Source organism: Apaloderma vittatum, unplaced genomic scaffold (genome assembly GCF_000703405.1).
Source record: "Apaloderma vittatum isolate BGI_N311 unplaced genomic scaffold, ASM70340v1 scaffold21125, whole genome shotgun sequence".
Taxonomy (NCBI): domain Eukaryota; kingdom Metazoa; phylum Chordata; class Aves; order Trogoniformes; family Trogonidae; genus Apaloderma; species Apaloderma vittatum.
Genome location: NW_009715704.1, coordinates 1 through 14595, shown reverse-complemented (window position 1 = coordinate 14595; position 14595 = coordinate 1). Strand labels below are relative to the sequence as shown.

General features: G+C 39.7%; 1 protein-coding gene across 1 annotated transcript; it reads right to left on the bottom strand.

Annotated features, from left to right (window-relative positions):
* Positions 1-4095: 4095 nt before the first annotated feature.
* Positions 4096-13995, bottom strand: LOC104273824 (aspartyl/asparaginyl beta-hydroxylase-like). The gene is made up of 4 exons (XM_009869267.1): positions 13849-13995; positions 12924-13015; positions 8095-8228; positions 4096-4399 (listed from the first exon to the last, which is right to left on the bottom strand). The coding sequence occupies exons 1-4, from the start codon at positions 13934-13936 to the stop codon at positions 4249-4251; spliced, it is 465 nt and encodes a 154-aa protein (XP_009867569.1). The 5' UTR covers positions 13937-13995; the 3' UTR covers positions 4096-4248.
* Positions 13996-14595: the final 600 nt, after the last annotated feature.

Below are 14595 nucleotides of genomic sequence, written 5' to 3'. Positions count from 1 at the left end.
ATTACTCAGCACAAGCTTCTGCTGGAAAGGAAATGTGGAAAAATAGAGGAACTGAAATGCCAAAGATCAGTTTGTTATTTCTCTATTTGCTCTTGCTGCAAAGAGAGTCCCATCCCTTCACTGAAATGGAAACCAGATTAAAGAAATAAAAGAAAAATTGTTATCAAATTGCATATGCAGTGACTTTATTTCCTAAAATCGTTACAACCACTGTACACATCTTAAGTCTTCAATTAAATTGCCATACATTGACAATTTAATAGAACAAGTGGTTGGCAACAACATATCAAAGGTAGCAGTGTAAACCATATATATAAAATGAGATGATAACGGGCACAAGAGTTTTTAATGTGCTTCTGGAACATCCACTGAATTCATAAGTGACGGTATAGTTCAACTGGATATGGTCAGCTCTAATAGATGGGCTAACACAATGCTGCCTTTTATCTACCACAACATTTTATGCCTGCACAGAGCAGAAGGGACATCCTGCCAGATCTGATCAATGCACCTGGGATTTATCCACTAGTATTTGCACAGAATAGGCTCACTCAGACTAACCTTCTGCAGCAGCCTGTCATTGATACAAAGCCCGGTCTCTGTGACAGAGAGCCAGTCATTAAGGCAGTGGATGGTCCCAGCCAGGCAACACAGGAATCAGAAAAAGCAGCAGAAGCTTTCAGGAACATGAAACAAATAAGACGACTGAGTCCATTTATCTTTGGGGTTTCTTCCATTCCCCTCCCCTGACATTACCACCTGTTACAGAAAACTGGGATGTCAGTCCCTGGTAACAGGAGACAGGTCCCTTCCACGGGCTCATGAAGGCTCACAGGCACCTGGATTTGCCACAGAGAACTTGCTTAAAGCGTAAAGTAAAGAAACAGACAAAGACAGACATTGGCTATTATACTGCAGCATTCATGAAAAAATATTTTGGTTTGTGATTTTTCTCTTTTAACACACTTCACTGCCACTGAATATTTTTGATAACCAGTTACAGTCACAGATCATTCAAGTGGGACTTGCTCTGCCCACGAAGTGCAAATATCACTGAAATCTAGTCCTTGAGGATTAAACCTCACAGAGGATTATTTTTATTTAGTTTCTTTAGCTGTGACATGAATACATACATATGATGCCCTATATATAACTCCATGATGACTGTATTTAACTGTTGGATCTTGCAGAGACTCTGTGCTTGCAAGCAAGGTAAACACAGGCAGAGAGGAATCCACCTCCTAACATTTTGATGAGTACATACTGCCTTACAAACAGGACACTGTATTGCCCTTGTCTGTCATTTCTCTCTGTAAATAAATCTAAAGAAAAAAAATAATTCAATTGCAATGGTTCTCTATTTAAAAAGCACTTCCATTCACTTCTCCCATCAGTATTTCCAATGTCAAGAAAGCTTTCTCAAGATGAAAGAATCAGTTGGCAAACAGGAATACCTAAAATAATACACCACTTATTCACTGCATAATTTCTGTAGTTTGCTATATACATATATATCCTCCCCATGTAACTGTACCTAACAAGATATGCTCTCAGCTCTTTCACAGGCCAGCATTGAGTAAATTCACTTCAGTGTCACAGGAGCTACCCATAATACACCTTTCTATATTCAAGGCACTTAAGATTTTAAATGGTCAATATATCACTACGCAATTTAATAAACAGTGCGACTCCAACACGTACATATCTTGGGTAGATTACTTTTATCTATTTGCCAATTTCAGTTGGAAAAGATAAAGTATAAGCCTTCAAAGGAACAATGAAACAATCTGAAGGATGGCACACATTTTTGTACATAAAGCTCCAAAGCTTTTACCATTCCTGTAGTATTTACTCTGAGTTATAAAAATGAAAATGCAGCATTAATAAAAATATTCCTAAGCCACAAATTTTGGTTTAAACAGTTCTTGATTTCTTCTTTAAAAACTATGTTTTTGTTTTAGAGAACTACAAAATAGTTTATAATTTGTACTGCTTGATCACTTTACAAAGATACAAAATACAGCCTCTTACTAAACAACTATCAGGAGATTTACAATTTTTTTTTAGTATTTTTTTAGTATTTTACCCCCCCACAGCAAGTACCTTATTTCCAGTTTTGCACATGATTCTCTTAAAGCTCTCCAAAAGTATTTTTATATTTTCTTAAGCATTAAACTTTTAAACCTTTTCAGCTTTTATGATGATTAACTGAGAACTGTTACTTCCTTGTATATGGTGTTTTGATAGAGACAACATATTAAAGCCTAATTATTACAGCTGTCTAAAACTCACTCTTGATCAGAGCAGGTTTATCAGTTTAATAGTCAAAAACGAAATTAAAGTGCACACCTCCAGAAACTGGTTACACTAATTTGTGGTGCAATCACCAGGTGTTACATGGTGTTGCAAGATTTAATTACCTAGTAAAATACAGAATCTGAAAAGCATTCAGTTTATAGGAATGCAAAGCTCATCTGTATTTTGCTTCAGCAAATGCAGCATTCTAGTCACGATACTTAGGTACCATGATGTAGCCTCTGCAGTACAAAACCGCTGAGCATTAAACAAGTAGGACGACTGTCCAGTGTCTTTTGGCCAACAAAGTCAAAGTGTGGAGACCAAGTAACCTCAGCATATCCCTTCTTAGTGTTTGTCTCTCACAACCCTCGGTAACGACGTCGCTGCTTCTGACAAGCCCAGAGCATCCCAGCACACCTACCCACACCCACTCAATTTCATGGGCGAGTAGATAACAGGCAGCCGTAAACATCAGAAGTGCATCCTCGGGTCTCTCTCTCCTATTAGTGTTCTTAGAAGTTAATAGTAGAGGGTCCCGCACCCTCTATCTCCTATTAAACAGTGCAGACCCAAAAGACTGGTCAATTGCTTAAACATCCCACCAGTTTTCTTTCTGCAAAACAGGTCTTTTTTTACCATATAGTAAATTCTTTATGGCAAATATAGAGCATATTGTAAACAATACTGGGATAAGGACTACTTCAGCATTATGTCATACATTTCAAGACAAGAAAAAACTCATTAGGTAAATTAAAGGATCATTCTAGCATTCTGGCAGCAAAAGTTAATACAAGTTAATAACCTGAAGCTCTTTGCCTGCTCTGCTTGCTGGCAGGCAACCAAGTTAGACTTTGTCCTTCTGCCCAAAGCAGAAGTTGTTCTTCATATATCTTTTTCTGCTGAATGACCACCCAAGGGCAGGCTAGAAGGAGCCCCTGGAAGGAGATGCCCGCTTGCTGGGTAGAAAACAGGTATCGCAACACAAGTTTTTGTAACGATAAGAAAAAGCAGCAGTTCACCGCATAATCGTAAGAACTGTTCAGCACTTTAAGATCTGAGCCTACAGATGCCCCATTTGCTCAACATCTTCCAAAATCACATTATCAAACTGAAGGTTGCCTGCTAAGAGAATTGTCTTGTTTTAGAAGAACAAAGGTTCACTAAGCAGGTGATTATGCAAGTTTCTGTTTGCATTTCCAGGAAGGCAAGAGAAGGCCACGCTTGGCAAAAAGGAATTTTTTTTCATATATACTGTTTTCCTTCTGTTGATAGAGAGGCAGCTATATATATATTGGTTTTTTAAAAAATAGTGGTTGATTAAGGGAGATTTGTTCCTAATTATGCTAGAAAAATACAGTTACTCAGGTACAAAAAAATATAAAACACACATAAACCATTCACATTATCTACAGTTGATAATACAGGGACATGTTCTATGTCTAAAGCAGCTAACATTACAATCGCATATTGATTTTCAAAGTTAGTTGTGTGCACATGTTTTTAAATATCTTACATATTGCTTCCCAGAAAAAAAGTCTGGGAAGCATTTTCCAGACAAAATCACAAATCTTGTGCCTGAATATGGCCAGGCCAGTGACTGACTGACTGGTTTTGTACACATAATACAGGCATGGCAAAAACATCTGCACATTCCTCAGTTTGAAAATCCAGACCTATTGCTCTTCAGCTGACAAAGGTTTGTATTTTCAAACTTGCAGCCAGAAAAACAATATATATCAGTGCTATATCAGGATGAAACAAAATATGGCGCTTTTAAAAAAATTCTTTCTTTTCTCATTTTTTTTAAAATCAAGTCCTCTGTGATTGCAGTATGTCACCCTTATCTCTTCTAATCCTATCAAAACTTGTACCCTTCATATGCTGGATACATTAATCCTATCTGCATACTCCAATTAAAGCTCCTCTGCTCTGCCCATCAGAAGGAACTCCTTAAATAGCAGGAAGAGTGCGTCTCTGTTGTGCTGTTAACTCCGGGTGCCACACATCCACAATGAATATCAGGCGATAATTTTCAGCATCCTGCCATACTTCATGCTCAAATGAGTCATCAAAAATAAGAACTTTTCCTTCTTCCCAGGTCCTACAACACAAAAAAGAGCAAGGTTTAGTGCACTATGGGGGGCAGGCAAGCTATATATCAGCACTGGAGATACTCTTCGACATATGAGAACTATTTAAACATTTTATGTTGCACAGTCAGTATTTCCCTACCTATTACAAAAAGATTGGAGTATTATAGAATCATAGAATTGTCAAGGCTGGAAGGGACCTTAAAGATCATCTAGTTCCAGCACCCCTGCCATGGGCAGGGACATCTCCCACTGGATCAGGCTGCTCAGAGCCCCATCCAGCCTGGCCTTAAAAACTTCCAGGGATGGGGCTTCCATCACCTCTCTGGGCAACCTGCGCCAGTGATTGAATAAAATACAGACAAAAAAGATCAGTCTAATGGATCTTCATATGATTGAGGGATTGTTTCCCCTTACTCTGCATAGTTATGCCCACATACACATTCAGACATTTATAATATTTTTTGTTTATATACCTTTAATGAGTTGAGTCCAATAAGCAGGGGAGGAGGTATAAAACTGGTATAGTAATCAACTTTTCTCCTTTTCTAATTAGATACATGCATAATGAGTGATGGAAACTGAGGGAGTGACCGGTCATACAGTTTGAAAGCATATTAAATTAAATCAATCTGCTTTTTCTAAAAATCGCAACAACAGAATTAGGTGCTGATCATGCTTAAACTTTCAGGAATGTTAACAGTCTCGTCCCATGAATGCATTCAGAGCACTGAGTCTAAAGATTTTTTCTGGAATAGAAGGCTGCAATGCCATAGTGTACATTGGGTTGATTGTACTGCTGAAACTGAACTGGAAGGACAAGGCCACATAATTTAAAACAGCACTTTTTGTCAAGTATTGCTTATGCAGAGCAGATCACTGAACTGATGTAAATACCCAGGGTGAGTGTTCACTACAGCATGGAAAAGCCAAGTTTTAAGAGCAGTACTTTTCCAAGATCTGTACCTTTGATAGGCACAAAAAAGGATACACACAATTTATTCAAAGTGCCTTGGTTCTGAGCACCTCCATCATTAAAAAAATGAACAAAATTACCAGATTTAAAAACAACAGCAAGAGGCAACGTAGAAGGAAGATACTGTCAGAAGAATCAATGCTTCTGTCAATTTTATGAGGTATAGAATAGCAGTACTTTTTTTGTGTTTTTTGTTTGTTTATATTTCTGTAATGTTTTGTATTGTTAGTGGGAGGGAGTTTGTTGTCATTGTTGGCTTTGGTTTTGGTTTGTTTTATTTTATTTTTTTTTTCCAGTTAAACCAAGCCTGAAAAATCCTGCCCTAAATAGCCTGAAAGTGCAGCTCAGTTAAGAACAATAAAACCTCCAGGCTCCCAGATAAAGTGCTTCAGAGGTTAAAACCCAGGATCCACCATTTGCATCATAAAGGGATGGGCTGTTTTGCACAACAAAGAAAAAGTCATAAAGTTGACAGAACTATTAGCCCCTTTTGAATAGATTACAAACCCCACCATTAGCATGCAAAAAAATATTTTCCAGAAGCTTTTACAGTGAGAAAAACCTCGTAGGGGACCATAGGGGGACCATATTACTCTGATTTTGTGCTGAGCCACTTTGGGGTAGTTTCTACATCACCTGCAAAGCTTTATTGTCACCTGTTACAGGTGAGATATTGGACTGGCTTCAGCATAAGGCGGTAACTTTGCGCCTTTGTTTCAAAACATGATTACCTCGTCTGACAGAGACGTTCAGTTTTGATAACTAGATCTTATTTACCCACCATCGAACCCTACACTTTACAGAGTTGGGACTTTAAAATGGCCTAACAACCTAAAATTACTATAGCGGTACTGAATAACAACAAGGTGCATCAGCTCCCAGCAGCTGCCGAAAGATTTTTGTCCAAGTGAAGGAATAAAACACAGTGCTAGACAGAGACGAGTTGCCCGTCTATGAGTTGTATTGCAACGTTGTCCCTCTGAACACCCACACTGGGTGGCACAGGGGTAACCACGCACAGAATTCTCATAGTTTCTGTGTTCTCATACTCACAGCAGTGGGACTGGGCCAGAGAAGGCCTGACCTATGTTAACTTTCACATTTGAGCCAGCTCTCCTATTTGAAACCACCAGTTTACCACTGCTCTGAATCACCAGGAGGGGAGGAACAGAGAATGCCCAAGGTAGGAGTTTCTCTTGGTAGCATTCCCTCCCACAGCAGTTCATCCACCTCCTCCCTCAAGGGGAAAGGGATGTAAAAACCCACACTTTTCGTGGCCAGCAGTAGACACACTTTCAATGCATTCAGGGAAAATCCTCTGACTCTGGATGTACAGGTCTTGCCAAAAGCAACTGAAGTTAACACACTGCAGCACAAGCTGTACTCAGCTCCTAAAGGTTTTGCATTTCAGATGAGTGAGTTGGATGTATAAGGCTGAGCCAGGTTCAGGAGCCTGGACACTGGAGTGCTCTGTCTGCACAACACCAGCAGCAACAGGCATTTCTCCACTCCTGGCTTTGAGGGAGCGTAGTTACAAGGAGGGAGCTGAGCTCGTTTTCCATGGGACTATTCCTTCTGTTTGATTTAAGGCAAAGAAGGTTGCCAGCCATAATGCTGGATACCCGCTCTCTCAGCAGCAGGTCAAAACCACCACTTCATTCACACGTTAACAGTTGGATGCTCCTCAAAAATCCTAAACATTTCTTGTTGTAGTTGTTTTCAAGTGTTAATGAAAAATATCTTTGCTATTTCAGACATGTAGATGAGTGGCGTTTCATTTCTCAATATCAAATATATGTGTAAATTACTACCATGAAAATAATTAAAAATTAATGCTTGTTGCACTCAACATGCTGCAAACTAGACACAGAATCTTCCAGAAATATACATACACCTATTAAGCATCATTAGAATTTCACATAAGTCTCAGAAAACTAAGTCTGTAAGAAAAAGGCAATACAGTTAATAACACATTTTTCTGTCTGTGTTTAATAATACTGTACAAAAAACTACCACATTTTCTCATATTTTCCAGGGAAGTATATGCCCTGACTGTAAATGTATAAGCTACTGCTTTTTCTTTTGTTTTGTTTTTTCTCCAAGCCAATAAAGACAAAACTGCTCTTTAAGTCAGCAAAGGGGCCAAGAATTCTTACTTAAAATGCACTTCAAAGAAATTTGCAATCTGTGTAACAAATTGGGCCAAACACTTCATAAATGTCTTCACCTTGAAATCAACTTCAACTGGAATATTTTTAACTGCACAAGTAATACCAGCTAGGGCGGAAGCTTCTGCCAGAAATATGAGAGTACTCTGTCACGATGGTGAAAATGGAGGTTATGTCTTAGTCTTAGCTTTTGCTGAACAAGCAATGAGTTCTAAAATCAAAACACAGGAACTCTGTTGGCAACTAGATTAGACTGGCATTCTAGAAGGAAACACAGACTCTGTGGACTAAACCCACTGTTATTTCCACACCATAGCAAAGTGCAGCTTTGTCTCCAGAGATTCTTCTCGCATTTTTTGAGATCAGGTATGTACGTGTTTTTATCAAGAGTTAGGGTGAAAATTCCCTGTTTAATGAAATGTGTTACACCTCTGGATCAGTAAAACACTTCTCTTTTTTTTTAAAAAAATAAATTATTATATGCAGTCCTACTCCTTTTTCAGCCTTGAGGAAGGTAGGAAAAAAAAAAAAAATACCCAGCCCCAACCCCTCCCCTCCATACCTGTTCTCTTGGGCACACCGAATTCTGCAGCCTTCCTTAGGTATCACCAAGCCCAAGTGCATCCTTAGCCGACAATTGGTGGGCCCTGTGTGGGGCCAGACATGAGTCCCTGGGTGCATGATGGAATATTTGATCTACAAGAAGAGAAAGGCAAGCCTTCAACACGTTCAGCTTCACAACCTTACTTCTAGGAGTTCAGGACTTCATTATGTCTCGTCCTTGACTATGGGCCAAAAGTGCAACGTCCCCTTTTGTTTGAGTCTCAGCACCAATAGCTCTTTCTCATGTCCTAAAGGTGTTCAGTACTACAAAAAACATGTCCTACAGGGTGAGTATATGTGTGCAAAAGCACATTTTTTTATGTTGTTTATAGCAACCAGAATTCACCATTCAACCTGAAAACAATTTTCACCTACCTACAATCATAAAAATACGATCTTCCCTATGGAAAGACTTACAAACACTCTTATCATTTAAAAGGATGGACCACGGGAGATACAAGACCTGTTTTAGCTGGACTGACTGGCCTCTCTCAGATGACAGCATGGCTGTGAAGGTCACTGGCAGCCTTGGCTGGAGCAACTATGAGGTAGTGTAGTTAGGATCATGAGCAGAGGGAGAAAGGCAAAAAGCAGGATTATTACCCACAGCTTCAGGAGAGCAGACTTGCAGGGATCTGCTGGGAAAAATCCCATGAGATACAGTGCTGGAGAGAAGAGTGGTCTACGACAGCTGGTTGATTTATAAGTATCTCCTCGCCCAAACTCAGGAATGGTTCATCCCATGGTGACACAGACAAAGTTGAAACACAAAAAGGAAGCATACAGAAGGTGGAAGCAGGGCCAGTTCACCCAGGAAAACTGTAGGGACACTCTAAGCATGTGGGGATGAGGTTAGGGAAATCAAATCTCTCCTGGTGTTGAAGCTGGAGATAGTTTCCACAAATACATCAAGAAATCTAGGGCAAGCATGGGCCTGCTGCTAAATGTGGCAGGAGATCTGATGACAAAATACATGGAAAAGGCTGAGGCCTTTCTTGCTTAGTCCTTACTGGTATGACCGACCTTCAGTAATCCCAGGCACCAGAGACAAGTAGAAAGACTGGAGCAAAGGCAACGTACCTTCAGCAGAGAAGGATCAGGTTCGGAAACACTTAAACAAAATCAACAAACTAGTCCACAGTGCCTGATGGAATCGACCCCTGAGTGCTGAAGAAGCTGGATGATGCCGTGAATCCACACTCAATAATCTCTGAAAGGTCACGACAACAAGCAGAAGTCCCTGAGGACTGGTAGAAAGTAAATGCTGTTTTTATCTTCAAGAAGGCCAAGGAGGAGGATCTGAGGCACTATATGCCAAGTCAGAATCACTTCGATCTCTGTGTGAAGGTGATGGAGTAAAATAATCTTGGAAACCACCTCCAAACACATGAAGGAAAAGAAGATGCCTGGGAGCACTCAGCACGAATTTAGGAAGTGGAACGTTGTGCATTACCACTTTCGTATGGTGAGATGTCTAACTTGGTGGATGAGGGGCAATTGGTGGATATTGTTTATCTGAACTTTAGTAAGACTTTCAACACTGTTAGCCAAAAATATCCTCACTGACAAACCGATGCAATAGAAACTAGGTAAGCTGACAGTGTGGTGGATTGAAAATTGGCAATTCAGCTGGCCTCAAAGAGCTGGGATCAGAGGCATAAAGTTCATCTGGAGGCCACTCATCAGATGTGTACCCAGGGCTCAGTACTAGGTTCAATATTGTTTTATACCTTCACAAATGACTCAGATCACAGGACAAAGTACATCCCATTCAGCAAGTTTGCAGATGTTAGAAAATTGGAGAAGAATGGCTGATATACTACATTTTTTTGGCTGTCATTCATAGGGACCTTGACAGGCTAGTAAAAGGAGCAAACAGGAATCTTCTGCTGTTCCACAGAAATGTGTAAAGTTCTGCACTGGGAGGAATAACCCCAGGTACCAATACAAGTGGTGGTTAACTGTCTGGAAAGCAACTTCCCAGAAAAACACTATAGGGTACTCAGAGATAACAATTTGAACATGAACCAGCAATGTGCCCTTGCAGCAAAGAAAACCAACAGTCTCCAGGACTGCATTAGGGAAAGCTTTGGCAGCAGGTTGAAGGAGGTGACCCTTCCCATCTACTCAGAGTCGGTGAGACATCCTGAGTACTGGGTCCAGTTCTGTGCTACCTACTATAAGACAGACATGGACGTACTGGAGTAAGTCTAGTGAAGGGCTATAAAGGTGATTATGGGACTGGATCATCTGGCGTACAAGGGGAAGCTGAGAGAGCTGGGGCTGCTCAGCCTGGAGAACAGAGAGCTCAAGGAGGAGATGTTATCAATGTATATAAATACCTGACGGAAGAAGTGAAGAAAGAAGCAGGCTCTTCTCAGTGGTATCCAGCGAAAGGCAAAGAGGCAGTGGACACAGATTGAAATATAGGAATTGCCATTTAAACATAAAACCCCACATTTTTACAGTACACTGGTACAGGCTGCCTGGAGAGGCTGTAGAGTCTCTATCCTGAGAGGCATCAAAATCTGGCTGGACATAGTCCTGAGCAACCTGCTTTAGTTCACCATGCTTTAAGCAAAGGGTTGGACTAGGTAATCTCCAGATGTCCCTTCTCATCTCAAACTTTCTGTGATTCTACAACAACCTTATGATTAGGAAGTGTGAATAATGCATGACAGTGGTGAAAACCATCTTTTCAACTGAGAAATCTGCACATCTGCATGGGATAGGGTAACTTTGATAAATCATGGGGTTTAAGGTGTCGTGCACTCTCCAACTGTAACAACATCAGCAGAAGACAGCGTAGTGTGTCTAATCCCTTTGTCGCTCCCACCGTCTGCAGTTTCAGCTTACCAGCAGTTTCTTATGACAGCAAGCGATAAGCTCCAGTGGCTGCAGTGAACATAGATGCTAAAACAATCCACCACCTCTGCTCCACTGAGATGCATTAACTTGATTGCCCTGTCAGATGCTAACGCAATGCAAATAACTGGCTATGCAGGACAGCTACTAATATACCATTTTAAAATGCTAATATACCAGCACTACAGAAGGATTACTGCCATGTATTTTATCTGTCCACACAGAGCAGTCTAGGTATGTCTGTGAATTATATTAATGTGCTCTACTCAAGTAGTGTATATAAAGTAATGAACTAGTGACTAGTTACATTATGGTTGTAAAGTAAAACTCCAGAAAGTTAAGAAATGCCCAGAATTAAAACTGCCTGTGCTACTTTTAGTTTACTGACCTTTTTAAAAACAATATAATTTTTAGTAATATGATCACTTGGTATTGTTCTACATAGCCTCTCAGCAGCACTGAGCAGATTGTGAATTTTTTTACGTTTCTTTTTATCTTTGTCAATACACAAGGTGACCAAAGAATCCAAAGGGTCTATCTACCACAGAATTCTTGATTTCCCAATTTTGTTTGTTCCCGCCGCTTCCAAGTCTTTCAGTACATGAAGAGAGATCAGGTGGTACTTTTAATTTAACGGTAAGAATCTGAGACATGGCTAGCATATATCTAAAATTGTTCTAGGCATCCCCTAATACTGGATGTGAAAGAACTCTAGAGCACCATTTTTTCACACTATTTTGTATTTTATATGTTCAAACCACATGACTACAGGTATAGCGGTGAACACACAATGCCTTTGCAAACTATTTCCTGGTTATAATGTGTGGGTTGTGAAAAAATAATGAACAAAACCATAGCTCTCAAAGAAAATTTGTTCTCTGGGATAGATCTATTTTGGCGGTGGACACCACAGAAAGCAGTTTTCTTGCTCTTAGCCACATCAAGCTTATATTATCAATTATATTTACTACAACCAGCTTTTCAACAAATAAGTGAAACAATAGCCTTGTTCCTTCCCACAACAGTAGCTGTCTAGTGCACTTCTGCACATCAAAAGCAAGAGTGGTAAAAAATTTGAAGACTTGCTCCCAAGGCTTTGAATTAGGATTATGCCAGCACTGTGTTTTTCAACTTTTGTATCCTTAATTTTGCAATGTGAAGGTTGTTCTCATGTAGTCATTACAGATAAAGTATAGTAACTTTAATATGAAAGAAAATAAAGAATAATGAAAAATTCCATCCTACAGAATCATGTGACATCTATGTTGGGCCATTCATTCAGCTGCACGTGTATTGATCCATGCCATGTAAGTCTTCTGCATGTTTTAATTAAGTCAATTTGTACCTGAGTAGACCAGGCACTTGAAACAAACCTTGCTGGCACCCGAGGCCACAGCTTATGGATGTAAAATTTCTTTCCTTAACCTTTAGGAAAGAAGCATGTAACAGCAATGCTGTTGTTTGGCTTCTATAAGGTGACTTTCTTTCTGTATAACGCAGTCAGGCTGAGGTAGATTGGGAAAGTTCAGACATGAGTAACTATAGAAAAACTCAGGTTAGAAAGGTCCTAATACAACCTCCTGCTCAAATCAGAGTTAGCTGTGACTCAGACCAGGTCACTGGTAATTTGTTACATATTGGCTGAGCCATGGCAAATAACTACTCACTTACCACAAGCTCCCAGTCCCAGTGAATACAAGGCAAAATGGCTCAAACTAAAGATTCCGTAGAAGGGCTTCAGCTAATATATTTTACCTTGTATATGCTGAAGGCCAAAACTGGACATACTTTTACTGTTAAATTCATTGTGTGCTCGAGGCATTATTGAATAGATCAAGGTCATGCATCCCTCTATTCACATTCCTTAAAACCACCTGCTCCCAGTACTAGGCATCTGCAAAAACGAAGAAGTTTGCCAGGTACCTGCCCTCTTCTGCAGCCAGTAGCTTCCGGGAATCTTTCCAATAAAGCACACGTTTTCGAAACACTTTTACAAGCATTCTCATTTTTTCTTCCTAGTGAAAACAACAGACAGAGCATTGCTAAGAGCAATGAACAAACATTTCCTTTTTTTTTCTGCTTTGGAGAAGAGCGACAAAGCTGTTGAAGAGCTGACACTGAAAGACAGGCCAATATTATTTTCATTTTACAGATTGTGAAACAGAAATACTCACACACTGCAATATGAGAGCAGCCTGCACATCTTTACTTTTAGATTATTTGTGAAGACCAGGTTATTCTAAAAGCATAACCATTAATGAGGATGCATAGAAAAAAAAAGATGAAAAATACCAGCATCATCACACCATTTCAACACCAGTTTATCTTTTGATATAAGCTGCTTTTAGTATTTTATTTTACAGTGCTCTTTCATATGCAGAGTCTTATAAGAATTTAAGGTCATTCTGATAGTTGGGCCTCCTACTGCACAGCCGAGGGACAGGGCAGCAGGTTTATTAAAGTCATATTTTTTTGCTCATACCATTTCTGAATGACAGATCTCACCTAAGTGATAACACAATACTGAGGATGCGCCCTTCTCTTATGTTCTCGTCTTCCCTCAGGCTGATCTGTTCCATGCATTACCATGCAAAATGTTAGCAGCCTTGCCAGAAGAGCATTACCCTCAAAGGATTGTTAAAAGTGCTTGGGGATAACATAGTTTAGAATAAAGAAATCTTGTTCACTGTCACACAGGTCCCAGACACTCTTTTCTTAGTTTCCTTCTTCTGCAGATTCAGTGGTTACAAAAATGTTTCTGGAAAAGACCGTGTTGCTACTCCTTTTTATACTACAGTAAGCTGAGAAAGTGAAGTTGGGGAAAGAGAAGAAATACAAAACATTTTACCTTGTTGCCATAGGGTAAACTGGCTCCAGTCTCCTTTTTCGCGTAGATTCTCATCTTCAGGCAAGAAAAGGCTGCTTTTTTTATCCATCACAGCAAGCCCCTCATCCCGAATGAGCTTCCAATTTTTTTCTAAGGACTGTTGTGAGAATCATGTTACTGCACTGAGAACTTACTGCCTTTGGATTTAGTCCCATTTTTATTTTCCCCTGCTATCATTAACTTTTTTTGATTATTTAAAAGCACTAAAAAAAGTGTTCATCACCATTATCAAGTTATTTAATTCCCTTCTGACACATTAAGGCAGGAAAACCAACTTTGACAGCATTCCTCAGATTCAGTTATACTGAGATTGTAAAATTTTGATAATTCCCAGCCTCTCTGCAGACTTGCCTTTTTGATTAGCCTAAGGGAACTTTAACAGATTGTTTTGTATTGCAAGCTAGGAAGAGTCCTGGTCTTCTTAAAGACAGCACATGTTACCGGAAAGCACTCCTGCAACTAGAAAATCACTTGCATAACCTGGAACTCCAAGCACTGGCAGAACGTTATGATTCAAAGAGGACAAATGTAAACACACCTCTTAAGTTGAAAGCTATGATTTAAACCTTCAAAAAGATTTGCAGAGATTCACCTGTATATACTAATGCTATTGAAAAAGATCAAATATGACTCAAAATGGCAGGTGATGATTTATGTACACCACCATTAAAAACGTGTACTCTGTGTATTGGGTTGGCTCAGCCGGAT

Excerpts from the sequence above, each read along its gene's own strand:
- LOC104273824 (XM_009869267.1), bottom strand. The coding sequence starts at position 13,936 with ATGGATAAAAAAAGCAGCCTTTTCTTGCCTGAAGATGAGAATCTACGC. Across the intron at positions 8,229-12,923 it reads CTGGCTGCAGAAGAGGGCAG|ATCAAATATTCCATCATGCA; the intron begins GTACCTGGCAAA and ends CTCTTCTTGTAG. Across the intron at positions 4,400-8,094 it reads CGGTGTGCCCAAGAGAACAG|GACCTGGGAAGAAGGAAAAG; the intron begins GTATGGAGGGGA and ends TTTGTGTTGTAG.